The 25,682-nt window shown below is 39.8% G+C and overlaps 1 protein-coding gene across 1 annotated transcript in view; it reads left to right on the top strand.

Moving 5' to 3' along the window:
• Positions 1-25,682, top strand: part of ESYT2 (extended synaptotagmin-like protein 2) — an 80,657-nt gene that overhangs the window by 18,134 nt on the left and 36,841 nt on the right. Inside the window, exons 3-11 of the mRNA XM_015428983.1 lie at positions 6,583-6,624; positions 8,055-8,189; positions 10,549-10,625; positions 11,548-11,620; positions 12,047-12,136; positions 19,033-19,088; positions 22,751-22,871; positions 23,587-23,763; positions 24,621-24,703. Of these exons, the coding sequence (XP_015284469.1) occupies positions 6,583-6,624; positions 8,055-8,189; positions 10,549-10,625; positions 11,548-11,620; positions 12,047-12,136; positions 19,033-19,088; positions 22,751-22,871; positions 23,587-23,763; positions 24,621-24,703 (854 nt within the window). The remainder of the gene's footprint in view (positions 1-6,582; positions 6,625-8,054; positions 8,190-10,548; positions 10,626-11,547; positions 11,621-12,046; positions 12,137-19,032; positions 19,089-22,750; positions 22,872-23,586; positions 23,764-24,620; positions 24,704-25,682) is intronic.

Below are 25,682 nucleotides of genomic sequence, written 5' to 3'. Positions count from 1 at the left end.
GGGTATGGACTTCTTTTTATTTGTGTTTCCCCCCCAAAAGGCTTTTTAAACCAAAGACTTCAAATGTAGGACACTGGTTGGCAAGAAGAAATTAATTAATTTAGAACATTTTTATGCTGCCTCACCAGGAACCTGCCCAAGGTGGCTTACAAAATAAATTATAATAAAAACAAAACGTTGAAAGGTATTAATTAAAATCCAGCATTGAAAAGCCCCAGCCCAGCATAAAAACATAGATCATAAAAACAGACCACAGAGAGCTTAAACCAGTTTCCAAGGCTGAAATAGTGATAATCAACCCCTTAATTAAGAGCCTAGTGAATAGAACCAGCACTTTGTATTGAGCCTGGAAACAGATGGGTAACCAAGTGCAGACCTTTCAACACAGGGGCAGTGCAGTCCCTGTAACCAACCTCTGGCCATGGTCTGGCTGCCATATTTTGGACTAATTGAAGTTTACAGACCCTTGCTATATTCAGGTTCCCCAGATGGTCTCCTATGCAGTTACTGACCAGATCCAGACCCGCTTGGCAAAGCTACGGCTATGTGTACCTGCAGATATATTTGTGAGCTTTTGGTGATTCACCCTCTTCCGGAGGTGCATGGCAGTCATAGGTTGAGTGCAGAATTTTGTACTCTAATGAAATCTAATGAAATTACAAGGTGGTTATTCAGAAACTGTTAGGTTCAGGTATGCAGGTAACATATAGCTAAAAGGGTACTTGCTAGACAGAAACTCAGGAAATCTCAGCTTGGGTTTTAAATATCATACTCTGTATTTTTATTTTCCTCAGAAGAAATTCTAAGGAGTGGCAGAACAAGAAGGGAAAAATCGTAAGAATTGTCTTCTGTGCGGTGACTGTTCCCCTTGTGCTTCAGTGGGAAACACATACAGAGGCAAAAATGAGCTGAGTCTTGATTTCTAGGATATGCTTCTGCTGATGACCAAAACAGAAGGGATGCCTGCATTTCTCATGTAACAGCTGATAGTTGTACATTAGCATTGCAGATTTTCGCAGGAATGGTAGTTGAAGCATTTAGAAGAGTGTGGAACAAGAAGGAGTAGGGCTGTTGAAAGCAATTTAACTGTTTCTTAAAACAGGATAACTTATATAACGTTAATAAAATGTTCTTGTTATGTTAATATACATCTATTTTTAAACCCGTCATTACCATGATAGTTTGCTTTAACTCTTACTAAAGTTACTGCACAGGTTGGTTTGTGATAGAAAAGGGGGTGATTCTTTTGTGGTCTGTGCTGTCACACACATGGGATCTGTGTCGGCACGGGGGGGGGCCCTTTGGAATATTTTGGAGCTGTAGTGCAGAAACTGGACTCGTCCTCCCTCCATAAGGGGTGGAGCATGAATGAGTGGGCCTGTTACTAGGCAGCCCCTTGAGCACTTTCTAGTTCCCACCCCCTTTACAAGCCCCACCCCCTTAGGAGCTACTGTTAAAACATTCACTGTAGCAAATGTTCCTGTAAGAACTTTAGTCTTGGTCTCGTTTTTGTGAAAAAGCCATGATGTTGAAGGAATTAAGGGGACTGTTTGTGAAGCTATGTCTGTGAAATGACATAGAGCTGAGAAAAAGACACCCTGAGTGCTCCCGGTGGTCCTGTTTAAATCTGCTGCCAGGCTGTGACATGGCCCCCCTGTGTCAGAGCCCACCTCAAGCGCCCATGCTTAGCAGGCCAGCCCACCTGCTGACGTGGGTGACCGGCTGTTAGGATAGCCTCTGGCAGCTGCCTCCCAGATGCCTGGCTATGTGGCCAGAAGCAGCCATTGCCCCCTCCTCTCTCTCCTGGCCCGGGCAGCAATTGTGGGCTACGGTAAGTCACAGCTGGTGTTTATCAAGATGAAGGTAATAGGATGGACGGTGTTTTATCTGTAACCAAAAATCATTGTGTATCAGTTAAGGGCCATCAGGTGGCTTCAGGCTTACAGTGACCTTATGAATTAATGACCTCCAGAATGCTCTAGCGTTAACATCCTTGTTTGGGTTTCGCAAACTGAGGGCCTTTGTTTCCTTTATTGAGCCAATCCATCTCACGCTGGGTCTTCCTCTTTTCCCACTGCCTTCAGCTTTTCCTTGCATTATTGTCTTTTCCAGTGACTCTTGTCTTCTCCATAATCGGATCAAGGTACGATAGCCCTAGTTTGATCGTTTTGGCTTCTAGGGAGAGTTCAGGCTCAACATTAAAATCATTTTAAAATAATTGAAATCTTGGTTAAAGATTTTTAGCTTCGTTCTGTGTACTTCTCAGACCACTTCTTGTTTGATGCATCATGCTGAAATAAAATTCTCAGTGTTTTCTGTTCAGGGTTAAAGCTGGCCTTCTGTTTAGAAGTGGGGGTAGGTAGGAACTGACAAATTTTAATTATTTTTTTTTACATCGTAAATCTCTGAAAGCATTTGTGTGAATATAGCAGTCTTTTTAATGTCTGCATTAGACTTGACTGCCCTATGTGTTTGAACTCTGTATAAATAAAATATCATGTTGTAGTACTTAAATGCACCCAGGATACATTATTGATAGTTCTCTTGTACTTAAGCTCATTAAGAATGAAAACAGTCAGGTACAAATAGCCCTTTTAGTTGAAGCTGCATTGGGTTTGAGATAAACTAACATTCTGTATGCAAACAGATTGAAAAAACTACTACTACAGGAACAATGCATGGCTCAGCTGACTATTTTTTGCTGTGCTGAATGAGCATCACTAATAAAAAATAAAATTGTTCGCAAAGTTGGCTAGCAAACCCTGATTCAAAGCGATCCCCAGTGCTGATGTGGCCTTTTAAATCATTGTTAAGAAATCACAAGCAGTGTGATCTGGCATTTAGCTCCCAGTCTCTTAATCATACTTAAAAGAAAGGAGTGTTGGATTTGCACCGTCTTGAAGGGCTAGATCATATTTTTAAAATCAAGGTTTATCAATTTTTTGTGTGTGGCAAACTGGATTCTTTTAATTAAAAATGGGAATTCAAGGCCATTGCCGGGAACTGCACGCAGTGGCATCATCTGATGTGCTGAAATAATCATGACTGTTTCCTTTTGAGGGGTGAGAGGTAATGAAATATGCTTCAGAGGTAGGGAAATAGAGCTGTCAAAGTACCATCTTTGTTTGCCGACATAGTGAAGATTATACAGTTTTAGGCAGTAGGTAAAATATGGCACCACTCCTGGACTCTTGATACAAGTTGGTAAGGGACCCTGATCAGGCATCACTTTTTAGTGGGCTGGTTCCCATTACTGTAGTGGTGGATGATTCTCGAGTGTCTCCCCCATTTCTCTATATAAAAGGATAATGTTCGTATATTGGCTGTACTACATTTATGTGGGATCTCCTCGACTCCATGATCTTCTGCCTGTCTCAGTGATGGGCTGCTACATGAGGCATCTGGCTGAGCTAAACAAGTCCTTGGTATGATCCAGCACAACTATTCTTCTATATACGAAAACACCAGTTTAGTGCAATGACTGCCTTTTCAAATGTGATACAGAGGACACGGGGGGAGAATACTTTTTTATTATTTTGTTTAATTGGCTTATACTCCGCTTTTCTCACCAATGAACCAGTTTGGTGTAGTGGTTAAGTGCGTGGACTCTAATCTGGGAGAACTGGATTTGATTCCCCACTCCTCCACTCACAGCTGCTGGATGACCTTGGGCAAGCTATAGTTCTGTCAGAGCTGTTCTTGAAAAGAGCACTTTCTGTCAGAGCTCTCTCAGCCCCACCTACCTCACAGGGTGTCTGTTGTGGGGAGGGGAGAAGAGTTTGTAAACCGCTCTGAGACTCTGAGTGAAGGGCAGGGTATAAATCCAATCTTCTCCTCTTCTTCTTCAATGGAGACCCGAAGTGGCTCACATTCTCCTCTCCTCTATTTTATCCTCACATCAACCCTGTGAGGTAGGTTAGGCTGAGAATGTGTGACTGGCCCAAGGTCACCCAGTGAGTTTCCATGGCAAGAGTTGGGATTCGAATCTGGATCTCCCAGATACTAGTCTGACAGTCTTAACCACTATACCACACTGGCTCTCTTGTGAACCTGGGTCTCAACCGACTGTTACCACACTGATTCAGCCTTCTGACACCATTTAGAGCCTAAGGTCTCAAAGAGGGAGAAATGCTGCTAAGGGTGATGCTAAGTGGCAAGGTCAGATACCAGTTTTTGTGTGTCCAGAATTACATGAAAGCATATTAAGGGCTTTAGGATCTTCACTTTTCTGATTGTCTTCTTTTTACTTTACTTCAGGATTTTCTTCCCTGTCTTGAGTGAGAGTTCCTGGAGACTTTAGTCTTTGCTTAACTCATTGTTTTTTTGCACTTACTATTTCAGTGTGCATTTCTTGTGTGTGTGTGGGGGGGGGTTGCTCCATTTCTAGCTATCTGCTTTCTGGCTGTCATGTATTGAATACCTTTTCTTCTGGAACTTTAAAAGAAAAGTTAAGACCCCCACAGTTTCACTTGTGATTCACAAAACATGGAAATGTAAATTCAGGCTGCCACTTTAACTTCTTAACCCCATTCCTACGTGTATCTGTCAAAGTCAGTTCTGACTCTCGAAAGCTTGTGGGCTGGGGATCTTGTTGGTCTTCGCGGTGTTGCTGGACTTGAATCTTGCTTTTCTATGGCAGACCAGCACGGCTGCCCACCCGATGGCGGCTTTGACTCCAGCGTCATGTGGGCAGTACAGATGCTATCTAGCCTGACCTGTTGAGCTCACTGGTGTCTTAGGCTTCATACAGCTATATTTCCCCTTGCTCCTTTAATCTATTCTCCCACCCCCAATTAACATATCTGTTTTTTCAAAAGTGTGTTCCCGGTCATTATCTGTAACAATCACATTCTTAAGCGTTGGTTTAGCGCTGATGTCAGAGGAAGGCTGGGAGGTTAAAATGGCCTGGAACAAGGCACGCTGAGTGGCCCCTTCTGTGCTAGATGCCAGTGTTGCAGGGCCACTGAACTCCGCAGTGCATTGGCTAACTCGTTGCCTCCTCCCACACACTGGCAGTACTGCCAGAGGAAGGAGTTGTTTATCTTTGCTGCTGATGTGTCCTGAGAGAAAATGTCCCTGAGGCACTGTTAGAGCTGCTGGGCCTTGGCTCTTCTTGCTCCCGGCCAGTATTGGTCCTTTCGGGAAGCAGCCCACCAGGGAATTTCTCTTTAAGTTAAATGGTCAGTCTGCCCGTGACTGATCCCATATTCAGTGCTGATGAAGAGAACTGCAGATAATAGAGCAAGGAAAAGTGTAGCTGCATGAAGCTTAAGTTGTAAATGAACACAGTATGTCAGACTGTACAATGTTGTACCACTCCCATGGTGCAGACACTAAGGTGAGTTCTCACCTTATCACTTCACGGCTTGTCTGCCCCGAAACCCTGAATTTTTTTAAATAGAGTAGGATAATTTTGAGGACAATTTTCAAGTTTGTTGCGGCATTGCCCAGTTGTGTAACAAAAAACATCCATCTTTAAAGGTAGACTCATTGTGTGAAAAAAAAATATTTTCCCTTAATCCATTTATCTCTTGGATCTCCTGTCACATGTAGCAGTATTTGCTATGACTTCCAATTTTTTGCCAGATAGGCTACCACTATTTTTTTCTTTGGGCAGGCATTTCATTGGAAAGGTATGCTTCATTTTTCAGTGAATGTTTTATATATGAGAAGTTTGGATTTTATCTTTATTAATATGCAGTGTTTTTTCACCAAACTGTAAGGACAAGCCCCTGGAATATAATGCAATGTAAAATGAAAGAAAGAGAGATCATATTAATTTAAGCATGTTAAAGATGTCTCTCCATTGGACCCCTTATTTGTATTGCAATCTGATATAAGGAGTGTTTGATTCCCACAGATAGATTTCACTATTGTAAAAATTAAGATTCTTCTTGGATTTGGCAGTTTCCAATAAGGGCGACTAATCTTCTCTTTCATTTCTGTAATAAATAGTATTACCAAATGTGGCCTCCTTGAAAACATGATATTTGCATCATGTCTTTCTAACACTCATATGAAAGTCATTCATTCAGAATTGCCCAGAGGGTAAAGATAAGTAGAGTCATAATGTTGTGAATGTGTTTGCTACGCTTTATAGTGCCCTGCAGTCACATATGCCATATTGAATAATCCCTTTCTTTTCTCGCAGTAACTATGTGCATTCAGATGGCCTGGTCTTTGTTTATCTAATAATACTTTTAATGCAAATTTGTAGTCTGAGAGTTTACAGGACTTCACAGAATAGATAACAGAACAGAATTTGGTCTTCAGGGTTCACCAGTTAATTACATACTAGAACAGAAAAGTTTGTTCTCCTTAGTTATTTATGACTGCTGGTTTTAAATACTTAACATTAGCTTGGTGGTGGTCCCAGGATTGGTTATTAAATAGTAGAAATTGCTCTCAGGATATCTTGTTTATGGGTGGGCATGCAGTGTCATAAGTTTTTAGGCCTTATAAGTAATCTTTTTTTGCAGCAGTTGAGTATCTTGGAACTTAACTGGCTTGTGTTCACTTGCCATTATTACCTTGAATATGAAATAAATATTGACTAATTGTTTGCAACTTTCTCTTTGTTAGGTTCACTTTCCAGACACAGAGCGAGCAGAATGGTTGAATAAGGTAAGATGCCTCCGTGTTTCAGAATAAATTTTACATTTAGCCTTCTATCTTTTGGCCAGCTTATTTAACCTGCTACACACAATCTACTCTTTCTTGTGGAAGCTCAGAGTGTCTTTGTGGGGCTTGAAGGGTCATTAACAAATGTGCAGAATACAGAATAGATTACCAATCTTCTCAACTTGGTAACCATCAATAAATATATTTCTCAACATGGCCAAATCTATGGGTACATAAATCCACAGGTTGGAGCCATGAACAGACAATATGGATGTTTCTACAAACCTCAGGTTTACAGAGAAATCTGAAATCTAATTTTTTTAAAAAAGTGGGATGTTGACTCCCCAAATTATAGATGTAGTTTCTGTAGCTTTAAGAAATGAATGTCCTGTCAGTCGCCATTGTGGGGGTTGCTAGACAGCCACAACAGTATTGCCAACCTTCGAGCCTTGGTTTCGGTCAGTAAAGGGCAGGGGCATTTCCAGGATGGTTGTGACCTTTGAGAGAATACTTGTTGAAGCTAGACCTGGCAACAACCACCAGGTGACCTGATACCACAGAATTTGCATGATTTACCTTGGACTGACTGCTTCTTCCTGTTAATCAGCAGCCACCCCACAAAAACCATTGTTGTGCAGTGGTTACACTGTCAGCCTAGGATCTGGAAGATCCAAGGCTGACTCAGCACTCTGCCATAGAAGCTCCATGGGTGACCTTGGGCCAGTCACACATTCTCAGCCTAACCATCCTTGCAGGGTTCCCCACAGGTGGGGAAGATGGGAACGGTGTAAGCTACCTTGGGTCCACATTCTCAGCCTAACCTGCCTTGCAGGGTTTTTGTGAAGGTGGGGAAGATGGGAACGGTTTAAGCTACCTTGGGTCCACATTGTGGAGAAAGATGGGATATAAATGAAGTAAACACATACTATAGCTGAAGATGGGGGCAGATAAATTGTAGGTTGGTTGGTGAATGGGAAGGACAGAAGGAAGCAGGGGAAAGTGGGAATATGGGTGTTCCTAGGAGGAGGAAAGAACAAACTATGGGAGGGAGGATACAGGAAAAGTGAGGTCCCCCCTGCAAGTCCTTGTGAGTTAAGCACTTGCACCACTGGGCCCAGAGGCCAACACCATGCCGCTAGGCCATAGATTTGTCAGGTAGAGACTGCCAGGGGGAGGTGGGAAAGGAGGGAAAGCTAAAGGCAGGGGGCCCGATAAAAGTAGGTTTATCTGGTGGGTGAAAAGGAGAGAAAGAAGCAGGACATGGAGCCCTGGGGATTAGTTATGGCAAGAGCAGTTTTGTGAAATTGCTACCATCTGGAAAGGTGATATAGTGACTGATTGTATATCACTTTAAGAAGTCTTATGGAATAGTTCTGTTTGTGTGATCATATTGCACACGGTCCAGTGCATACACATATTTTTTTTCTTCTCAGACTGTGAAACACATGTGGCCTTTCATTTGCCAGTTTATTGAGAAACTTTTCCGTGAAACAATAGAACCAGCAGTGAGAGGAGCAAACAGCCGTCTGAGCACCTTCAGTTTCACAAAAATTGATATAGGCAATCAGGTAAGGTTCTGCTAGAATAAAACTGTACATAGTCTTCCTGGTGCACTTGGAGCTTTATATGAACAGAGTACCCTTTATTTGTTTAAATACGTCTGTAGTATTGACATGGCTGGCTATGGAGACCAAGTAGGTTTCAGAATCTGCTTTAACTTTTAAGGGACCTTAACTCTTGAAAGCTTATATCCTGAAAATCTCGTTGGTCTCTAAGGGGCTATAGAACTTGAATATACCTGCTTTAACTTAAGTTCTGCTTGATAGGAGATTCTGTTGTGGCAAAGCCTGTCCTTGTGATGGGTTGAAACAAAATATTTCCATAATTGTGTAGACTTTTTATTAAACTTTTTATTAAAATATATTTTTGCTTTTGCTGTTTTTTTACAATTATTGCTATTTAGCAAAAGTAGTAGCAGATCCTGAGATAAATATTTAGAGCATGTTCGCAGTATCAATAGGAACAATATGGGAAAATATTGAACTTATTTATATAGAATGCAGTTACTGGCTGTCTTTTTTGCTTTAGCACTCAGGTTTTCTACTGTTCTGTATGCTGTTTTCCCTTCCTGTGTTGCTGGCGGTTGATCAGTTGCTTGATTACTACTGAACTGTTGCTATGGCAATGAAACAACAGAAATAAAAAGATTGCGAAAAGTAAACTATTCGTATTACAAGATTGTTTAAACTTTTAAAATCGGTGCTTGTCGTCTCTGTGCGCGTTGAACAAACATTGCAGTTTACTTGCAAAAACACTGCTCAGGGCATACATACATATAGCTCTAAAGCAATTCTGCTCACAACAGATACTGTTTGATTACTCAACTCAGATTTGTGTTGACTCAGTTGCCAACAGCAGTGGGTGTCCTGCCCCAAAGATTGTAGTTCAAATATTAGTCCTTGGGTTAACAGTGACTGACTATGCAGTAAGCTTTTGGACAAAAATAATTGGGATAAACTTTTTAACACCCGTCCAACATGCTTGCTAATGTGGATGCAGTGACCAAACTGGGGCATGGTTTCTGTCTGCATCTTTTAAACAAATCTGTACTACAGGTTTAGTATGGGGAAGATGGACAGTGGGTAGGTGGGACTGGGCAGAGAGACCATTCTTGCTACGTTAGGTGCTTTCAGTTCTTTGAAAGTCACTTTGAAAGATAGGCCCCAGGATACTTTTCACCTTCTCCATAGGTAATAATATATTTACTGTTTGTTCTTGTTTTCACTTTGAAAAAGAACAGGACTGTAACAAGTGGCTACTGGCATTTAGGCATCGGCTGGGGAATATAGTGCAGTTTGTGCAGGATGGGCTCTCTGCATGACCAAAAAGGGAGTCCCCTTAAGGGGCTCTGGGGGTGGGGTGCAGGACAGCTGACCTCAGGGCTGATACATTGACTGCACCCCCAGGAAGAGGGTGATGTCTAGGAATAGCAGTTTCTGTTGCTGCCAGCCCTCTGCCCTCGGTTACCCTAACAGGCAGGTTGGGGAAGGTACTGACAACCATTGGGTTATCAGTTGCACCAATTTCCCCCTTGCTGTACCGAGACTTGCGGAACCTGTAATCAATTAAGGTGTGACCTGATTCTTTCCAGTATGGTGTGTCTGTGTCGTCCTTCTCCATGCCCACACCACCATGGGCTGGCCCCTACTCTAGGCACAATACACTGCAGTGGCAGACCCCGAAACCAGGCTTAAGATCCAAGCCACTGTGTTCAGTTTCAGTTCTAGGGTTTTGATTTCTAGGGTGAAACCTTGTAATTTTTTCTTGATGAATCTCAAAAGCTGCTTAATATGGAATGGTTTACTCTTGCTGCCCCCTTGCAAAATAAGTCTGCAGAAGCATTGAACATCCTGCCAGTCCACATGTCCCTGTTAGGTATTCATGGCATGCTTATTTATTCATTTATTGCTCTTTCATGGCAGTGTCGGTAGTTCTTGTAAACAGACTCCACTTGATCAGGCTGAATCCCTGTTTGGTTTAACACCATAACAACATCTTTAAGCCCTCAGATCATTCCTTGTGCATTTATGGTGAAAGAAAAACAGACCTTCTTTCCCCCCTGCCTGGCTGTTAGGATACAGTTTTTACCATAGGAGACCAAGTGAATTAATGGAATAATATTGTGATATATGGTCTGTAGGACAAAAATGACGTGTTCTGACATACTGCTAATAGACAATCTGACTTTTAGAATGGGTGGAATTAATTCGTAGTGACACATTCAGCATGAGTAGCACATTCTGTAAGCCGCTGTTTCTGAATCTGTATTCATGTCAAACTGACTGTTAAGTAAAGTTTGAGCTTTACATTTAAGCATAATTTTGGTAGAAATATTAAGCTATTAAAATGGAAATCCTGTTACTTCAGCCCCTTAGGATTAATGGTGTTAAAGTGTACACTGAGAATGTGGATAAAAGACAGATCATTTTGGATCTTCAGATCAGGTAATAACATGGTATTAAAGGTATTAAAACTAGTTTATATATTTCATGTTATGGATCTGCTGATTAATTTAGCCTTAAATAGTTCACAGCCATTATGCGCTTGGTGGATAAAGTGTTCTGTTTAACTTTGTGTCCCAATATGAGATCATGTTTCATGTAAGCTGTATCGCAAAGACATAAGCCAAGTAAAATGGGCTGAAGGGCAGCAGTGTCATTAATGAATTGTATGACACAACTAGCTAGCCTTTCCCTGCTTGCTTTCTGTTGACACCTGTTAGGTCTGTTGTTGTTGCAAATGAATATAATACACATAAAACCATTTATAAAGAAAAGTGCTATAAGGTTTTATAAGTGATTCCAGTAGCATGCAGAAAAATGTATTATTTCACACACACACACACCACAGCACAAATTCACACACACACACACACACACCACAGCACAAATGCTAGCAGGGCAGCTATGTTAGTCTGCTGTGACGAAACCAAAATGAGCCTTATGGCACCTTAAAGATTAATGGATTGATTGAAGCATGCACTTTGGTAAACAAGCACAGGCGTTCGTAACAACACACTAAGATAATTAATGTGTATAGTTCAGCACTGGAGAGAAATAAAGTGTATTAGGGTAAAAAGTATCACTGCAAAACATGCCAGGATTGTGATCCAAGGAGGTAATATGTCAAGGGTGATCCAACAGTTTCCCCTTCAATACATTTCCCCTGCTAAATCAGAGCTCTTTTTCAATTGAGTTTAAAATCTAGCTTGAAGTGCTGCTATTGAAGTTACCCTACAGATGTGCATGCACAAAGCTCTGGCAATCGATGTTTGGCCAGATTCTAGGGCATATTTATTTATTTATTTGGCGGTTGTCAATGTTATCAATGTAATTCTTGTCCCTATAAATCTATGTATTTTTTCAGTTTTGTTGGTAACACTGAAATTGACTTGGAAATCAAGAGGTACTTCTGCAGAGCTGGTGTGAAGAGCATACAGGTAAATTTTAATTCTCTTGGACATGTCATATAATTCTTTTTTGTTTAATTTGTAATAACAAAAATGAAACCTCTCCCCCCAAACAGGAAGTGAAACTTTAGCAATTGATTTGGCCCACTTAACACAATTGTAAAAGTCTGATATAGGTATATTAACAGAACAAATTTAGAGTCCCAGTGGCACCTTTATGACCAACAAAGGTTTATTCAAGGTCTGTATGTATGAGCTTGAATAAACCTTTGTTGGCCTTAAAGTTGCCACTGGACTCTAAATTTGTTCTGCTGCTTCAGACCCAACACATCTGACTACCTAAGGTATATTTAACAGATTTGTTCAATCAATAGTATGTTGCTGTTTCTTAGGCTGTATCCCTAATTCCAGTTTTGTATACTGTTTGACTGATCAATTTCTTTTCTTTTTGATTAGATTCATGGTACAATGAGAGTTATAATGGAACCGCTTCTTGGAGACATGCCCTTAATTGGAGCACTCTCGCTGTTTTTCCTTAGGAAGCCGGTTAGTAAAAGGACTTGAGATTTTTCATTCTCTGTCTTACAAGGCATTGCTGATTTATTTTAGTGGATCTATAATGAAGTCTTGGGATGTCGAATCAGAATTTTTAGATGACAGCAGTCGGCATTCTTAGGAAATGTTATTTTTACTGACCAGAATTCTACATGGTAGTAACTGGTAACAACTAGTTTCTAAGGTCTGTTTGAGGATCAGCAGCATAGACCAAGTCTCTGCTGCCAGTTCGCCAAAGTGAGTTGCTGGCAACTCTCAGGGCTATGTGCAACAGTCCCTGTCTCTGTATGCCTTCTGGAATAGAGATGTGGACCCAGGTTTAGTCTAGGAGCCCACATTTGCTGGATATTGATCCAGAAGGCTTCACTATGAAACAGAAGTTATGCATTTGATTATAGTGGAGTATCTATGGTAAAATAATAGGACTATACTGTGTACTGACTCATTAGTCCCTGTGAGGAAACCGGACTACAATGTAAATACTGTAACAGGATGATTCAGGGAAACACTTTATAAAGGACAATGGAGTATTCCACTGTGTGTAGAACATATTATTTATTTGCTACACATATTATCCTGTTGTTGCTGCCTTATTTTCTATTGACATAATAGCAATTTTCTGCATTGTATCTGCACTCTGTAGCATTGTCTAATATGCTATGTTCAGTCAGATTTCTGTAATCCTAGTAGATTTATTATTAGATGTCTCATTGTATTTTATTGACTTTCTCAGTGAGGAAGGTGGGCTATAAATATAGTAAATAAGTTCATTAATGCACAAAGCTGTATAACCTTAAATTTTCCTGTTATGGTCACCTTCTTTCATACTTTGTGAAGGTGTAATTTCTGCAATCTACACAATAAAGATCAGGTTGATACAGTCATTTTTGAAAACCATAGATTAATGGCAGTAGGTTTATCTACTGGATAATAAAATACACTCAGATTTTTAGTGTTAAACAGCTACAAAATCCTGTTCTTCTTAAAACAGGAATAGTTAGAGGTGTAGTTACAGACTACTCAAATTGTAGTCATCACAGTATTAATTCACAGCAAATAAAATCTAACACAATTTAATTCAAGTGTGTGTTCAACAGAATTCTGTATCTTATTTCCATGTCTGCACATATGCTGTGCAGTCTAGCACAAACTTTATGGGAATATCTACTTTAATGTTATTTCAAAAAAGGCAGTGTCAAGCCCTCAGGGTTGCTGAAAAGTTGAATGTGCCAGGAGCAAAAAAAAGCCTTAGGCAGAACTTATGTGCATTTGGTCACCTTTTGCTCCTATGATCCTATTTCCCATCTCCATGCATCTGTTCTTTCACTCTCTTCTGCGTTCTTTATTGCCTTGCACCAGAATAGTAAGAGAACTTCAGAAACTCTTTTACTGCAGAGTTAAGCAGAACTGAAGGATTTATCTATTTTTTTCCCCTTTATATTGTGTTTGTGTTTCTTGAGGAAGGCTATTTCATATCCAAGCCCACTTTGAAAGAATACTAAATTTTCAAATTCATCTTTGAATAGCTGGAACAAAATGCCCTGAGTGGAGAAAATGTAGCAGCAGAAAATTTGTTTCTTTGTTTCTTTGTCTAATGCTCCCTAAGGGTGATGACTAGGAGTGTGCAAAAAAAAATCTTTCTGATTCAGGTCTATTGGACCTGAAAAAGATCGGTATTCCCGAATACCAATATCGGTTTTGTATTGGGATTTGGGTAAATATTCGGGAAACCTGAATCTATTTGGCTCCTTTGTAACCTATGGGGACTATCCCCATAGGGTATAATGGAGAAGGGGTTTAAAGTTTAAATGCTTGCTGAGTTCACTTGCCGAGTTGTGCTGCGGTGGTGGTGCGACTCTGCAAGGGAACTCAGCAAGCATTTGAAGTTTAAATCCCTTCTGAGTTAACCCAGCGAGTTAACGTCTGAGTTAAATTCCTTCTAACGGAGTTATCTCTGATCTCTGTTTGGCTGAATAAATACCCAAAAAATACCAATAAGATATCTTGCTAACTGGACAGATCATTTTCCTTACTACGTACTGCCTTGTCGTCTGTATTGGGAACCTAGATATAACATTCTGGTGGCCATCTTAGCCAATCTGACTGCATGCACAGCTGAGGAGAAAATTAATATTCCTTCTCATGGATGCAGACCCATATGTTACATATGTGGCAACCATATATGCTGTGACTGCCAAGAAAATACATACAAAAGTGTTGTCTTAAAACTTCAAATCTGTAGCTTTGTAACCTGTTTTAATTGTGTGGCATCTTATCTTGATCTTATTCTTATGTTTTATCTAGACATACTTTCTAATGGCCTTTGGCTGCACACAATAAACATTTACTACTAAGTTATTAGTAACATATGTCATCTTGTTCTTCTTTATGGCATTGGAAATATTTGGATATACTCAAATACTATAATCCCCCATTTCAGCCATTTTTAAAATGTGCAATAGCCTTAAAATTAGCTGTTAGAGTGGGGTAGGTAGATTAATCTGGTGGCTGCTTTACTTTCTTTTAACTACCAGGCTGAAACACATCTTTTTACCCAGGCTTTAAATTAGGAGTTTTATCTTACCAGCTTTTTAATGGTCTACTTTTATTTTATGAATAGTGTATATGCTGTTTATGTCCTGTGGCTTGTTTTTATTTTGTGAAGTTGTTTTAATTGTAAGCTGCCTTGAGCAGTACTCTGAAGAGGTGGCATGGAAACACCCTAAAATAAATAAGTACGCCATAAACGATGCATCTTGTCATAAACAGTGCAGAAAATGGAAAGGCAAAAGTAGAAGACAATGCATTATGAGCAGGATAAAACCTACAATAAACTTTAAGATCGACTACAATGTTATTCTTTGGAAATTGGAAATCTCAAAATAAGGATAGTGGTGGTGTGTGACTCCAAATTTATTGGGATTGTAAATTCCCTAGGAGAAGCATTCTCTGTTGTGGCTCTCACCTTGTGGTACTACCTGCCTGAGGGAGTTAGGAAGGCTCCCATACTTCTGTCATTCCTCAGAATACACAAAGCAGAAATGTTCAGGAGGACTTTTCTGTAGAGGTATCAGAAATGCAGTATAATGGAACAGTCCAGGAGTGTGCTTTTATAACGGAATAGGATTAATTGTTGCAGTTTTCAGTTTATTTTTTCTGCCACTTAAATGGCAAAAATTCAGATGCGTGTATTGTGGTTCACAGTAGGGTTGCAGATTATTGCAATTGGTGCTGTCTTTTTCTGTCATTAGTATTAGGTGTATTTGCAACTTTTATTGGAGAAAACACAGGTATTTTTAGATTCTAAATTCCATAAACATGCTACTAGTACAACTTCTTATATGCTAAGTTATAAATCTTTAAACACAAGTCTATGATAAAACATATTTAGGCATAATAAGAAAGGATTGCATATCTTTGTTTTCTCCAAAGTTTCTGTTGTTGTTTTTCCAGGGGAATGAGGGAAGATAGAAAATAAAGCTTTCTTCTGTGAATTCAAAATATCCAGAAACATTACATCTCTAGTTAGCAGTAGTTCCAGATAACTTTCTCCTTGCAAATCAAGCTATTATACTTAAGTTTTCTACAAGTGTTTTAACAGAGGCAGTTAAAATTTGATCCATACTGTACTCATTTTGAATCCCATATCTAGGTCTAATTGTAGGGTAGTCAAACAGTTTCTGAGCAAAACTGTGAAAACTAACTACCATCTGTAATTTTTTTCCAAAGGATTAAATGGATTTCCCAAATTTATTTTAACTGTTTTTTTATTTGTTAGCTGATATACTAATGGATGTGAATGTTGTTATTCCACCCACTTTGCTGCTGTAATCCATGGGTACATAACTTTTTTTGTGTGTGTGGGGGGGGGGGAGCTGATAAATGTTTCAGTTGAAATAATACTTTTAGAAATGTTGAAAATGAGATCAAAAGATACCTTACTCATTAGAAAACTTTGACTGAATGTGGTAAATAAAAATGTGTGTGCTTGGGCTGTACTTGCTATCTCGTTTTATGGAACTTGTTTTCTCACTGATACAATAATCTTCCACATTCCATTTATTTTTGTCTCAATAAAAAAACAAAGTAGTAATATTGATTTCCCATTTTGGCATGGAAAGTATGTATGTGTGGTATATCTAAACCTTTAGTCTTCTTGCAAGAATCAAAACAAGAAACAGTTACCACCATCTCACTGAAAAAAGACATTAGATATGGACTGATGTCTTTCCTGTGTAATATACTTTTGGTTTTCTTGACAATCATACTAAGTATTAGAATCTTTAGTGCACATTTTGAATTCACTCTCAAGAAATGTCTTTATAGCCAGTGCTACAGTCAGGACCATCATTCATTCTGCTAATCCTCGTACTTATAAACACTAACTTTGTGCCTGTGAGAATTGCCAGACTCAGACTTCCAACCAGTATGTAGCTGGAACTGTTTTCTTCAAGGGCAAGACTGTAGTTTGATCTGCATATTAGTCTGCTTACATGTTTGAAGAAAGAGCCCCGCAGAATGTTAGATCCCATTAGTGAGCTATGGAGCTTGCTATATAAACAACTTATGCCAATTCCAGTTAGGTCAAAAGTTCCCAACTGTAATCTACAGCAAAGTCATGAGACGAAAGGCTGTCCTCGTATGTTCATTCCACTGTACAGTCTACTTTCTTCTCCAAGACTGGATAAGTTCACACTTGTTTGCCATCCACCTGCCAGTACTGCCAGTTTTGCCCATTAAGTTTACATCACACCTTGGTTCTATGGAATTTTTATTTCAGTGCGTTTATTTTTATGTAACTTTCAAATCCAGGATCAGGTACCAAAGTTGGAAATGGTTCCTTAGTGCAAAAAGCAATGAAAACCAAGTTCATTGCCCAATTAAAATATACTCCTACAAACAATGCAAGCTATGCTATCTGTCTGAATCCCCAGTGGCTGAGTTTTTCCATTATTTCCTCAAAAATGTAAACAAATAGAAATGTATTTTGAAGGCTTTGACAACTGGCTATTTTTGCTGGAAATAATAAAAAGGCTGTTTAAGCCATAATAGTCTCAAAAATCCTATCAATACTGCATAGGATTTGGTATTTGGTTAGTACATGGGGGACAGGATTGGAGGTCTGTCATGGAAGAGATGGGGGGAACTGGGGAAAATCACCCATCTCCTTGTGCCTGCAGAAATCTATGTAGAATCCAACCCCGTGTTTGGAATATTTGCCACATAGACCAGAGCTGTTAAATTCTTCACATTCTCAAAAGCTAGGGAAGGGGTTCAAAGGATTGCAATGAAATGGTCACGATCCACAGTTGAATTAAGCATAACTGCAAGTAAGGGGGGATAGTACCAGCAAGTGATTTTCAGTGGAATTTCCATGGCTACCTGCAGGCATGCTATAGTTCACAACATGTAAAAAAAAATCAGTTCAGGATTTATCACACCATCATAATGGTTGGTTTGTGTTTTTCATGCTGTCGTGCAATCTGACATAATTTTTTCTCATAGATCAAAATTTTACTATATAGTTGTGTTCTGTCACCTAGATTTTGAATGGCTGCAGCCAAGAAAAACTTTTCCTGTGATTTTTGTTAGGGGAAAGGCAGAGGAATTATTTGGCAACTAGTTAGGGATTTTTCCTCCTCATATTTTCCAGTCCAAAGCAACAACTGGCAATAATTCAGCATACGCTACAGCCAGTGTCTGGCCTTGATGACTATATATGGCTACGTTGCTTAAATTAATAATTCTGAACATACTTGTCTAATGAGTTTGCCAAAGCCTTCTATGGCTTGTGGCCTGTACAAAGATTTTATTACAAAGCCCCCGCCTTGTACTTTCTAAAAAAAATATATTGTAATTTTGTTGCTGTAACAGAAGATGGCCTACGTACCCATATCAAGATGTGCTCTCAGCTAAGACTTTTGAATGATTTTAAAGAGAACAAACAAGTATAAGGAGCTTTTGAAAGCTTTCTCTATTCTGATAACTTGTGCTAAAGTTTGGAAGGGAAAGTTCACCAATAAAGCAGAAAATAGGAAACTTTGGGAATTTTGTTTTGTGCTATTAAGCACAAGCTTCTCTCTATAAGAATAGATACATGCCTGACTGACCTTGTAAATCCTGCTTTCCTAATCTTGGAAGAGTTCACATGAACACATGAAACTGCCTTATACTGAATCACACCATCGGTCCAATCGAAGTCAGTATCGTGTTCTCAGACTGGCAGTGGCTCTCCAAGTTCTCAGGCAAAGGTCTTCCACATCACCTACTACCTAGTCCTTGTTTAACTGGAGATGCTGGGGATTGAACCTGGGTCCTTCTGCATGGCAAGCAGATGCTCTATCACTGAGCCATAGCCCCTCTCAGAGCTCAAGTGTGCAAAGGGAGAAGCTTCCATGCATATGTATTCTAGCTATCTTATGAAAGTCTTTACTCATTTTTGAAGTATTGCTTGACCTTTTGAATGAGTCAGTAACAAGGAATCTTCTTGAGGGCTGTTAAGGCCTGATGTTAGGAAAAAACTAGGCATTCAAAGGAAGAGAACAGAAGTTTCTCTGCATCGGCCTCTATATTTTCTAGTTTTTCTGCTTTCCAGCTCTGCATCTTGGGCACTTCCAGCATACAGAGAAAGCCAATCTTAAGACAAGAGCAGAACATAGATATTTAATGCATGGTGCAGAATGAAAGCAGTTATCCCATATTGGAACATTCAGTCAGCTGAGACGTTACTTTCCTTGACTTTCCCAATTTCAAGTTGTTGGTTGAAAACCTTATACTGTTTATGTTAAACCAATCTCTTTCTGCTACTTACCCGGCTGTCAGAATGTGTGGCTTTTTGTCTCTGTATCTGAAGCACAATATTAACATTTTTTCCCTTATGTTTACAGCTTTTAGAAATTAACTGGACAGGACTGACCAATCTTCTGGATATTCCAGGACTAAAGTAAGCCTTCCTGAAAAGAAAGAAGATTGTGTATTTTTGAATATTAAGAATTAAATTTATTTACTTCATTTATGCGCTAGTTTTCTTCCCGGGGGAGGGGGACCCAAAGTGGCTTATGTAGTTCTCTTCTCCCCCAGTTTATCTTCACTACAGTCCTGGGAGGAAGGCTAGACTGAGGGTATGTGGCTGGCCCAAGGTTCCATGGCAGAGTAGGGATTTGAACCAGAGCATCACACAGATACATCTACTTTCTACTGCTTTAGTATGTGGAATTAATGATTAAAACATAGCATCTAAAATTGGTTAGAATGTGAAAATGTGTTATACAGCTACGGTTGCCAGATCTCCTCAGTTTGCCGGTGGGGGGGGATTGGGGGGTGTTCCAGGGTCTGGCAGGGATGTCACATGGAAGTGACTTCATCACGCCAGGGACATCGCATGGCAAGGCTCTGCATTTTGGGCAAAACTCTTTTGGCAGCGTCCCTGTTTGGGGGCAGGGCTCCCCCCGCCAGCCAACTGGCCAGTGGTAGGCAGAAGCCCGAAAAATCGGGGGCCTGGACCAGGGATCTGGCATCCCTATATACAGCCCAATAGCAGCGGAGCATAATAGAGCAGGCCTCAAGGCTTCCAAAGCTAGCATAGAATGCATCACTTTGCCTTGCTCTGACTGATTTCATCTCTATACTGAGGTAACAGCAGCCACTGGGACTTGAAGTGGGGGAAGAAACCTCTCCCCAGCGTAAGTTGACAGGGGCTATTTAAAAAACCAGAATGTAATTGGGGGGGGGGATGCCATTCCATTCTGGGGTTCCATGGGTGTAGTCCAGGCTGCTGGCTCCTATCAGTTTTATTTATTTATTTATTGCATTCATATCCCACCCTATCCCATGATGGGCTCAGGGTGGCTCACAACAGAGATGAAACAATAAATGGTTTGTCTAGCAAATATATAGTTTGCCTAGCAAATAAATACAGCAAATAAATAAAGGTGGGGCTCTTATTTGGGGATTAAGAAGCAGTTTTGCCTCACTTGTAATGCGTCCCTTCCTAAGTCGCTGGGGTGACTCTTCAGTTGAGGCATAGGACTTTCCCTTACCCACAGCAGTGAGGATTGGGATCATCCTTATGCAGCACTGATTCTTAATCGCTCAGTGCTCCCACTAAGCTGTGGGGTCTTGTGAGCAAAAATTCCACTTTGTGATCTACTGGCATTAGAGTTGTGAGCGAGCCATTTGGCTATAAATCAGTTTGCTTTGGAGCCCTCCTTCCTGAGCGAAGACAAAAATCTGTGAGCTGGAGGCTAAAAAACTGTGAGCTAGCTCGCACTAATTCAGCTTAGAGGGAACACTGTAATGGCTTGAAGTGGAACTCTCACTTCAGTGAACATGCTGATATAATGACAACATTCTGATAATAGGGCAGACTGATGCTGTGTTCTGCAGAATACTGGTTGGAGCCTGGCTTTCTGTTTCTTTGTGTTTTAAAATTCTGACAGGTATAGCCTCAGGCAGCATGGCTGAGAAGAAAATGTATTGTAGGGGCTTGGGACCAAATATGTGTAGCTTCCTTTATACTGATGTGTATTTGGTCGTGTGCCTTGCACACGAAAGCTCATACCTTGAATAAAACTTTGTCGGTCTTAAAGGTGCCACTGGACTCTAAATTTGTTCTACTGCTTCAGACCAACGCAGCTGACCACCTGGATTTATACTGATAATTCATCTAGCTTAATAGTGTCTACTTTGATAGCAGCCTTCCTGATTATGAAGCAGAAGACGATCTTTCCCAACACTTACAATCATAGATCCTTTAACTATAGATGATTGGGGTCAATGTTCCCTCTAAGCTGTGGAGTCCTGTGAGCAGAAATTCTACTTTGTGGGCTCCTGGCATTCAAGTTGTGAGCGAGCAATTTGGCTGCTGCATAAATTAGTCTGCTCTGGAGCCCTCCTTCCTGAGCTAAGACAGAGATGTGTGAGCTGGAGGCTAAAAGACTGTGAGCTGGCTCACACCAACTCAGCTTATAGGGAACACTGATTGTGGTTGATTGATAGTCTGATACGGCTGGTTCATATGATCATGGCAGCTGCTGCAAGCAATGCACGTTCTCTGCCAGCAAGGCACAGCCGCTCCCTCGTCTCCTCCACATCTAAGCTGGCTATTTTATGTGCTACGTGGTGCCAGCAGATACCACACAGTTGTGTAAGATATAGAAAGAAGGAGGTAGATCTTTTCCCGACATAGGATTATACCCAGCAAAGGTTGAGTTATGATGCACTGTTCTGTTTCTATACTCACTAATATTTCCTAGTGAACCAGTAGGGTCCTTTGTAATCTGCAGCCATGTGACACCTGAGAGAAAACAAACTGTGTTTTATGCAGGAAAGATCTACTAGCATCCGAGCTATACTTGGCTCACCCACTTAGAGAAAAGAATGTAGTCACTCTAGTTCTTCCGCAGTTCAAAAAGTCCCAGACTGGTGGTAGTGAATATTTGAGGTTAACTTGTAGAGCTCCACCCAATACTGTAAACTCTGAAATCACAGACTTGCTTTTAGTGAATGTCTTTTTGTTGTACTGGAAAGCTCATTGTTTGGTGCAAGTTTAGTTGGAGTTTGTATGTAAAAATTCATCAGTCATAATGGTGCCTTTTCATGAAATCATCACAAGCAATGAATTATTCTGTAGTATCAGTAAATATTAAGATAGCTAATATTTTTGAAGGGGAAAATATATTGATAATTGCAGATTTTCATTAGGATGAACATACTGAAACTGCTACCAAAGAAGTCTTAATGATCCATTCATAAAAGTTAAATACTAAGCTAGCATCTGTTTCACTGACATATAGTCCAAAAATAAAATACCTTTTAGTAAGACCAAGCCCCAGATTTTCATTAGGCTGGATGTATGCAAATAAAAGGAGAAAGACACCCTCCCCCTTTTTTAACATTCAGCCTGATGAAAACTTCTGGAGAACTCTCAAAGTTGCACTCTGCTGTAGTTTTGTGTGTGAGTGAATTACATGGCTTTTGTGCATTTTGCAACAGCCCAGTGTAGCTGTCTATTTAAAAAGATGTATAATGTCAGAAACAAACAATGTAAAGTAATAAATATTATGCTTCATTCATCAGTCTTCTACGTTCGGTCACATTAATAAAAGCATATAGAAGAACTTAAGCTACTTGTTCAAATGTGACTAGGCTGTCCCATTATTCTGTGTTACTGTTTCCATCTTGTGGTCATCGAGGGTAAAAATGATAGATGTGTGTGAAGTTTGGGACTTGAGTGTGTATTTCTGCTGCTAGGATCATTGTGTGTTCTAGATGACAGAGAAGTCCTATGTATTTACAGGGGTGAAGCTATGGAGATATGTCGTCTTTCTGGTAGTACCGCCTTTACAAAGTATGAAGCATATAAAGATTAAACTGAATTTTCCCCCATGAACTTTTGTGGAGCTAAATGAGATTTTAGGGGACAGAAGTTTCACGCTTGTCACTCACTTGAAAATTATGTACGTCCCAGAATTGATATTTGCCATGCTACAGTGTTGTAGAACTCTGTATAAACAATAGGTGCAATTTCACATTCAAATACGGACAGCATATAACTGCTGCTAAGCCGGGATTTTGTAAAATTTTCGCATATTTTGTCCTCGACAGCGGTTTATCGGACTCTATAATCCTAAATATTATATCGAATTATCTGGTGCTTCCAAATCGGATCACTGTTCCTCTTGTGAGCGAACTGCAGATTGCACAATTGCGGTTCCCCATACCGAAGGTAAGAACTTTAGTACAAAGTTTGCAGTGCTATTCTGATTCATGAAAAGATATTTTAAAATGTGTTTTGATGCACCTAAAACATACCAGGCAGTCTGCAAAAGACTCAAATGGAACAGCTTCCGAAAGCTAGATAAACAATTCATTACTGGTGCCTTTTAAATGTTGTAGGGTCCGAGCAAGGTACTCTTCAGATGTTATCACAGCAGCATGGAAGTTTTTTTCCTTTTGGTCTCATACTGTTTTGATCATGGTTAAATGTTTGGAACCCTGTGGGGAGGGCAATTTGCACAAGTCTTTCGCACCTGATTATCATCTGGCTGGAAAGAATACGTTCAGTTGGGCCCATGGTACTTCAGAATGCTAACATAGCATGGAAAGAAGCCATGATACAGCTTCTGAACTGCTTTGGTAACCGATGAAGACAACATAAGAGACAAAATTGTCGGCTGTAATTGATTTCTAACTTTAGGTTGGATCAGCCTTCTGGGCTGAGCCTGCGGAATGTTGAAACAACACATCATTTGGTCATAGAAACTGATGTGGTCTAGAAGCAGAATAAACCTTCTACCTCAGGAGAACAAGGCAGCTAAAGCCATAGCAGCCGTGTTCATCAGGGTCTAGCCTAATCCTGCTAATGACCAATCTGCCTACAGTTTGGAATATTTTAATACATTGTTGAAAATTTGGATTACTGCTGTCTTGTCTGTTGGCAGGGTGTACTACGAATACACTTCCTTGAAGCTCAGGATCTGGAAAGGAAAGATACTTTCCTAAAGGGAACTATTAAAGGGAAGTCTGATCCTTATGGAATCATTCGTGTTGGCAATCAGATTTTCCAAAGTAAAGTCATCAAAGAAAACCTCAATCCAAAGTGGAATGAAGTTTATGAGGTAAAAAATTTAGAAATAGTCAATATGGGTACAACTTTTTTTCAAACTGTGTTCAGGTGGTTACGGCACCTGCCAAGGTTGTTTGATATATTACTTTTTTAACACAGAGATTTTTTTTGTTTTTTCTATTGATACAGTTGGGCAGCTGATGCATAGATTGGAAAGTAGCTTGCTGAATGTGTGGCAAGGGAAGTAAAATCATGTGCGCTGCTTGTCATGGATTTAAAAAATTACATTCCTTTACATACCTGGTGGGGAAAGTAATGCTTGAAGCAGCTCTCTAACTCCTCAGAGTGCTGTGGCTACACACTGATGGGAAGGTGCTTAATGTCTGATTGAAATCTAAGGTTTCAAGATGCAGGAGGTCAAGTCAATTTATGTCAGATCTGGCCCTCGTAACAAAATGATGTACAGAGGTTAACCTGCCCTCTGAAATATTGGAGTGGATCCAGTCATCCTCCAAGAAGCTGTTCTCCAACAGAAGAGCCACTAAGTTGGAGGAAGGCTTCAAACTTTGCTTAGAGGAGTGGTATGATAAGGGATAGGAGCCATCCCTCCATAAGTGGATAAAGTCATAAAATAGTACAGTGTATCCATATGAAGCATTGGATTGTGGGCCAAACTTGTAACAAGGACTATTATATAGATATGCAAGTTATTAGTGTGTCATCATGGTCACACACACAAGACCTTGTATAAAATTGTCAGTGGTAATATACCATCTACTGTTTTACTACCTTGTCTACGTATAGTATTTTAGAGAGTGGATATGTAATTTATGTAAAAGCTACATCGAGGCTATATCAAATATTTATGTTGATCAGGCTGCCTGTTCTTGTTAATTGTTGCACTTCTAGGCTTTAGTGTATGAGCATCCAGGACAGGAGCTGGAGATCGAACTGTTTGATGAAGACCCGGACAAGGATGATTTTCTAGGAAGGTGAATATGACAAGATACTTCAGAAAATATTGCCAAAAAGTGAAAAAGCACTTGAGCAGAATGTCTTTGTAATTAGAACTTTAAAAGATACATTTTGTACATTACCTGTCTTTAAGTATTCATTTTAGTTCTAATTTTTTGAATGCCTAATGAATCAAAGTATTTTAGAGAGTGGATATGTAATTTATGTAAAAGCTACATCGAGGCTATATCAAATATTTATGTTGATCAGGCTGCCTGTTCTTGTTAATTGTTGCACTTCTAGGCTTTAGTGTATGAGCATCCAGGACAGGAGCTGGAGATCGAACTGTTTGATGAAGACCCGGACAAGGATGATTTTCTAGGAAGGTAAATATGACAAGATAATTCAGAAAATATTGCCAAAATGTGAAAAAGCACTTGAGCAAGAATGTCTTTGTCTTAGAACTTTAAAAGATACATTTTCTACATTACCTGTCTTTAAGTATTCATTTTAGTTCTAATTTTTTGAATGCCTAATGAATCAAACAGATAAAAATAGTAGGGTTTTTTTCCCCGTGAAACACCTTCATAGAAATGTTACAAGAATGATTTTATATTATGGTAGGTTTCTGTCTTGCAAAGAAAGAAGGAGTGGCAACCTGAGCAAGACATGCAAAACGCAACAAAATAGATTTAATGTTCTCAGTATATATTCCTTGCATCAAGGAATTACCCTATGCCTTTTCAAAATACCACGATATTTTGTGCATGGCATTTTAAAAATGCTTGCCTCTGAAAAGAAAGCAAATAAATGTTGACAGTAATACAGACAAGAGTACAAGCCTGTCTGTATGGTAACAATTACTGTGATGGGAAGTCTCTCTCTCACACACACTTTTTTTTAACATGATAGTTCTGGGCTTCTAATATGTGTGTGAGGAATAACTTCAGAAAACTTTTCTGTGTCCACTCCCAAGACACGCTTTATGTGTTTCCCCTTAAACATCATTTTGAGTCC

Source organism: Gekko japonicus, unplaced genomic scaffold (genome assembly GCF_001447785.1).
Source record: "Gekko japonicus isolate JY-2015 unplaced genomic scaffold, Gekko_japonicus_V1.1 scaffold1303, whole genome shotgun sequence".
In the NCBI taxonomy this organism is placed as follows: Eukaryota; Metazoa; Chordata; class Lepidosauria; order Squamata; family Gekkonidae; genus Gekko; species Gekko japonicus.
This window is presented reverse-complemented; position numbering and strand designations above follow the sequence as displayed.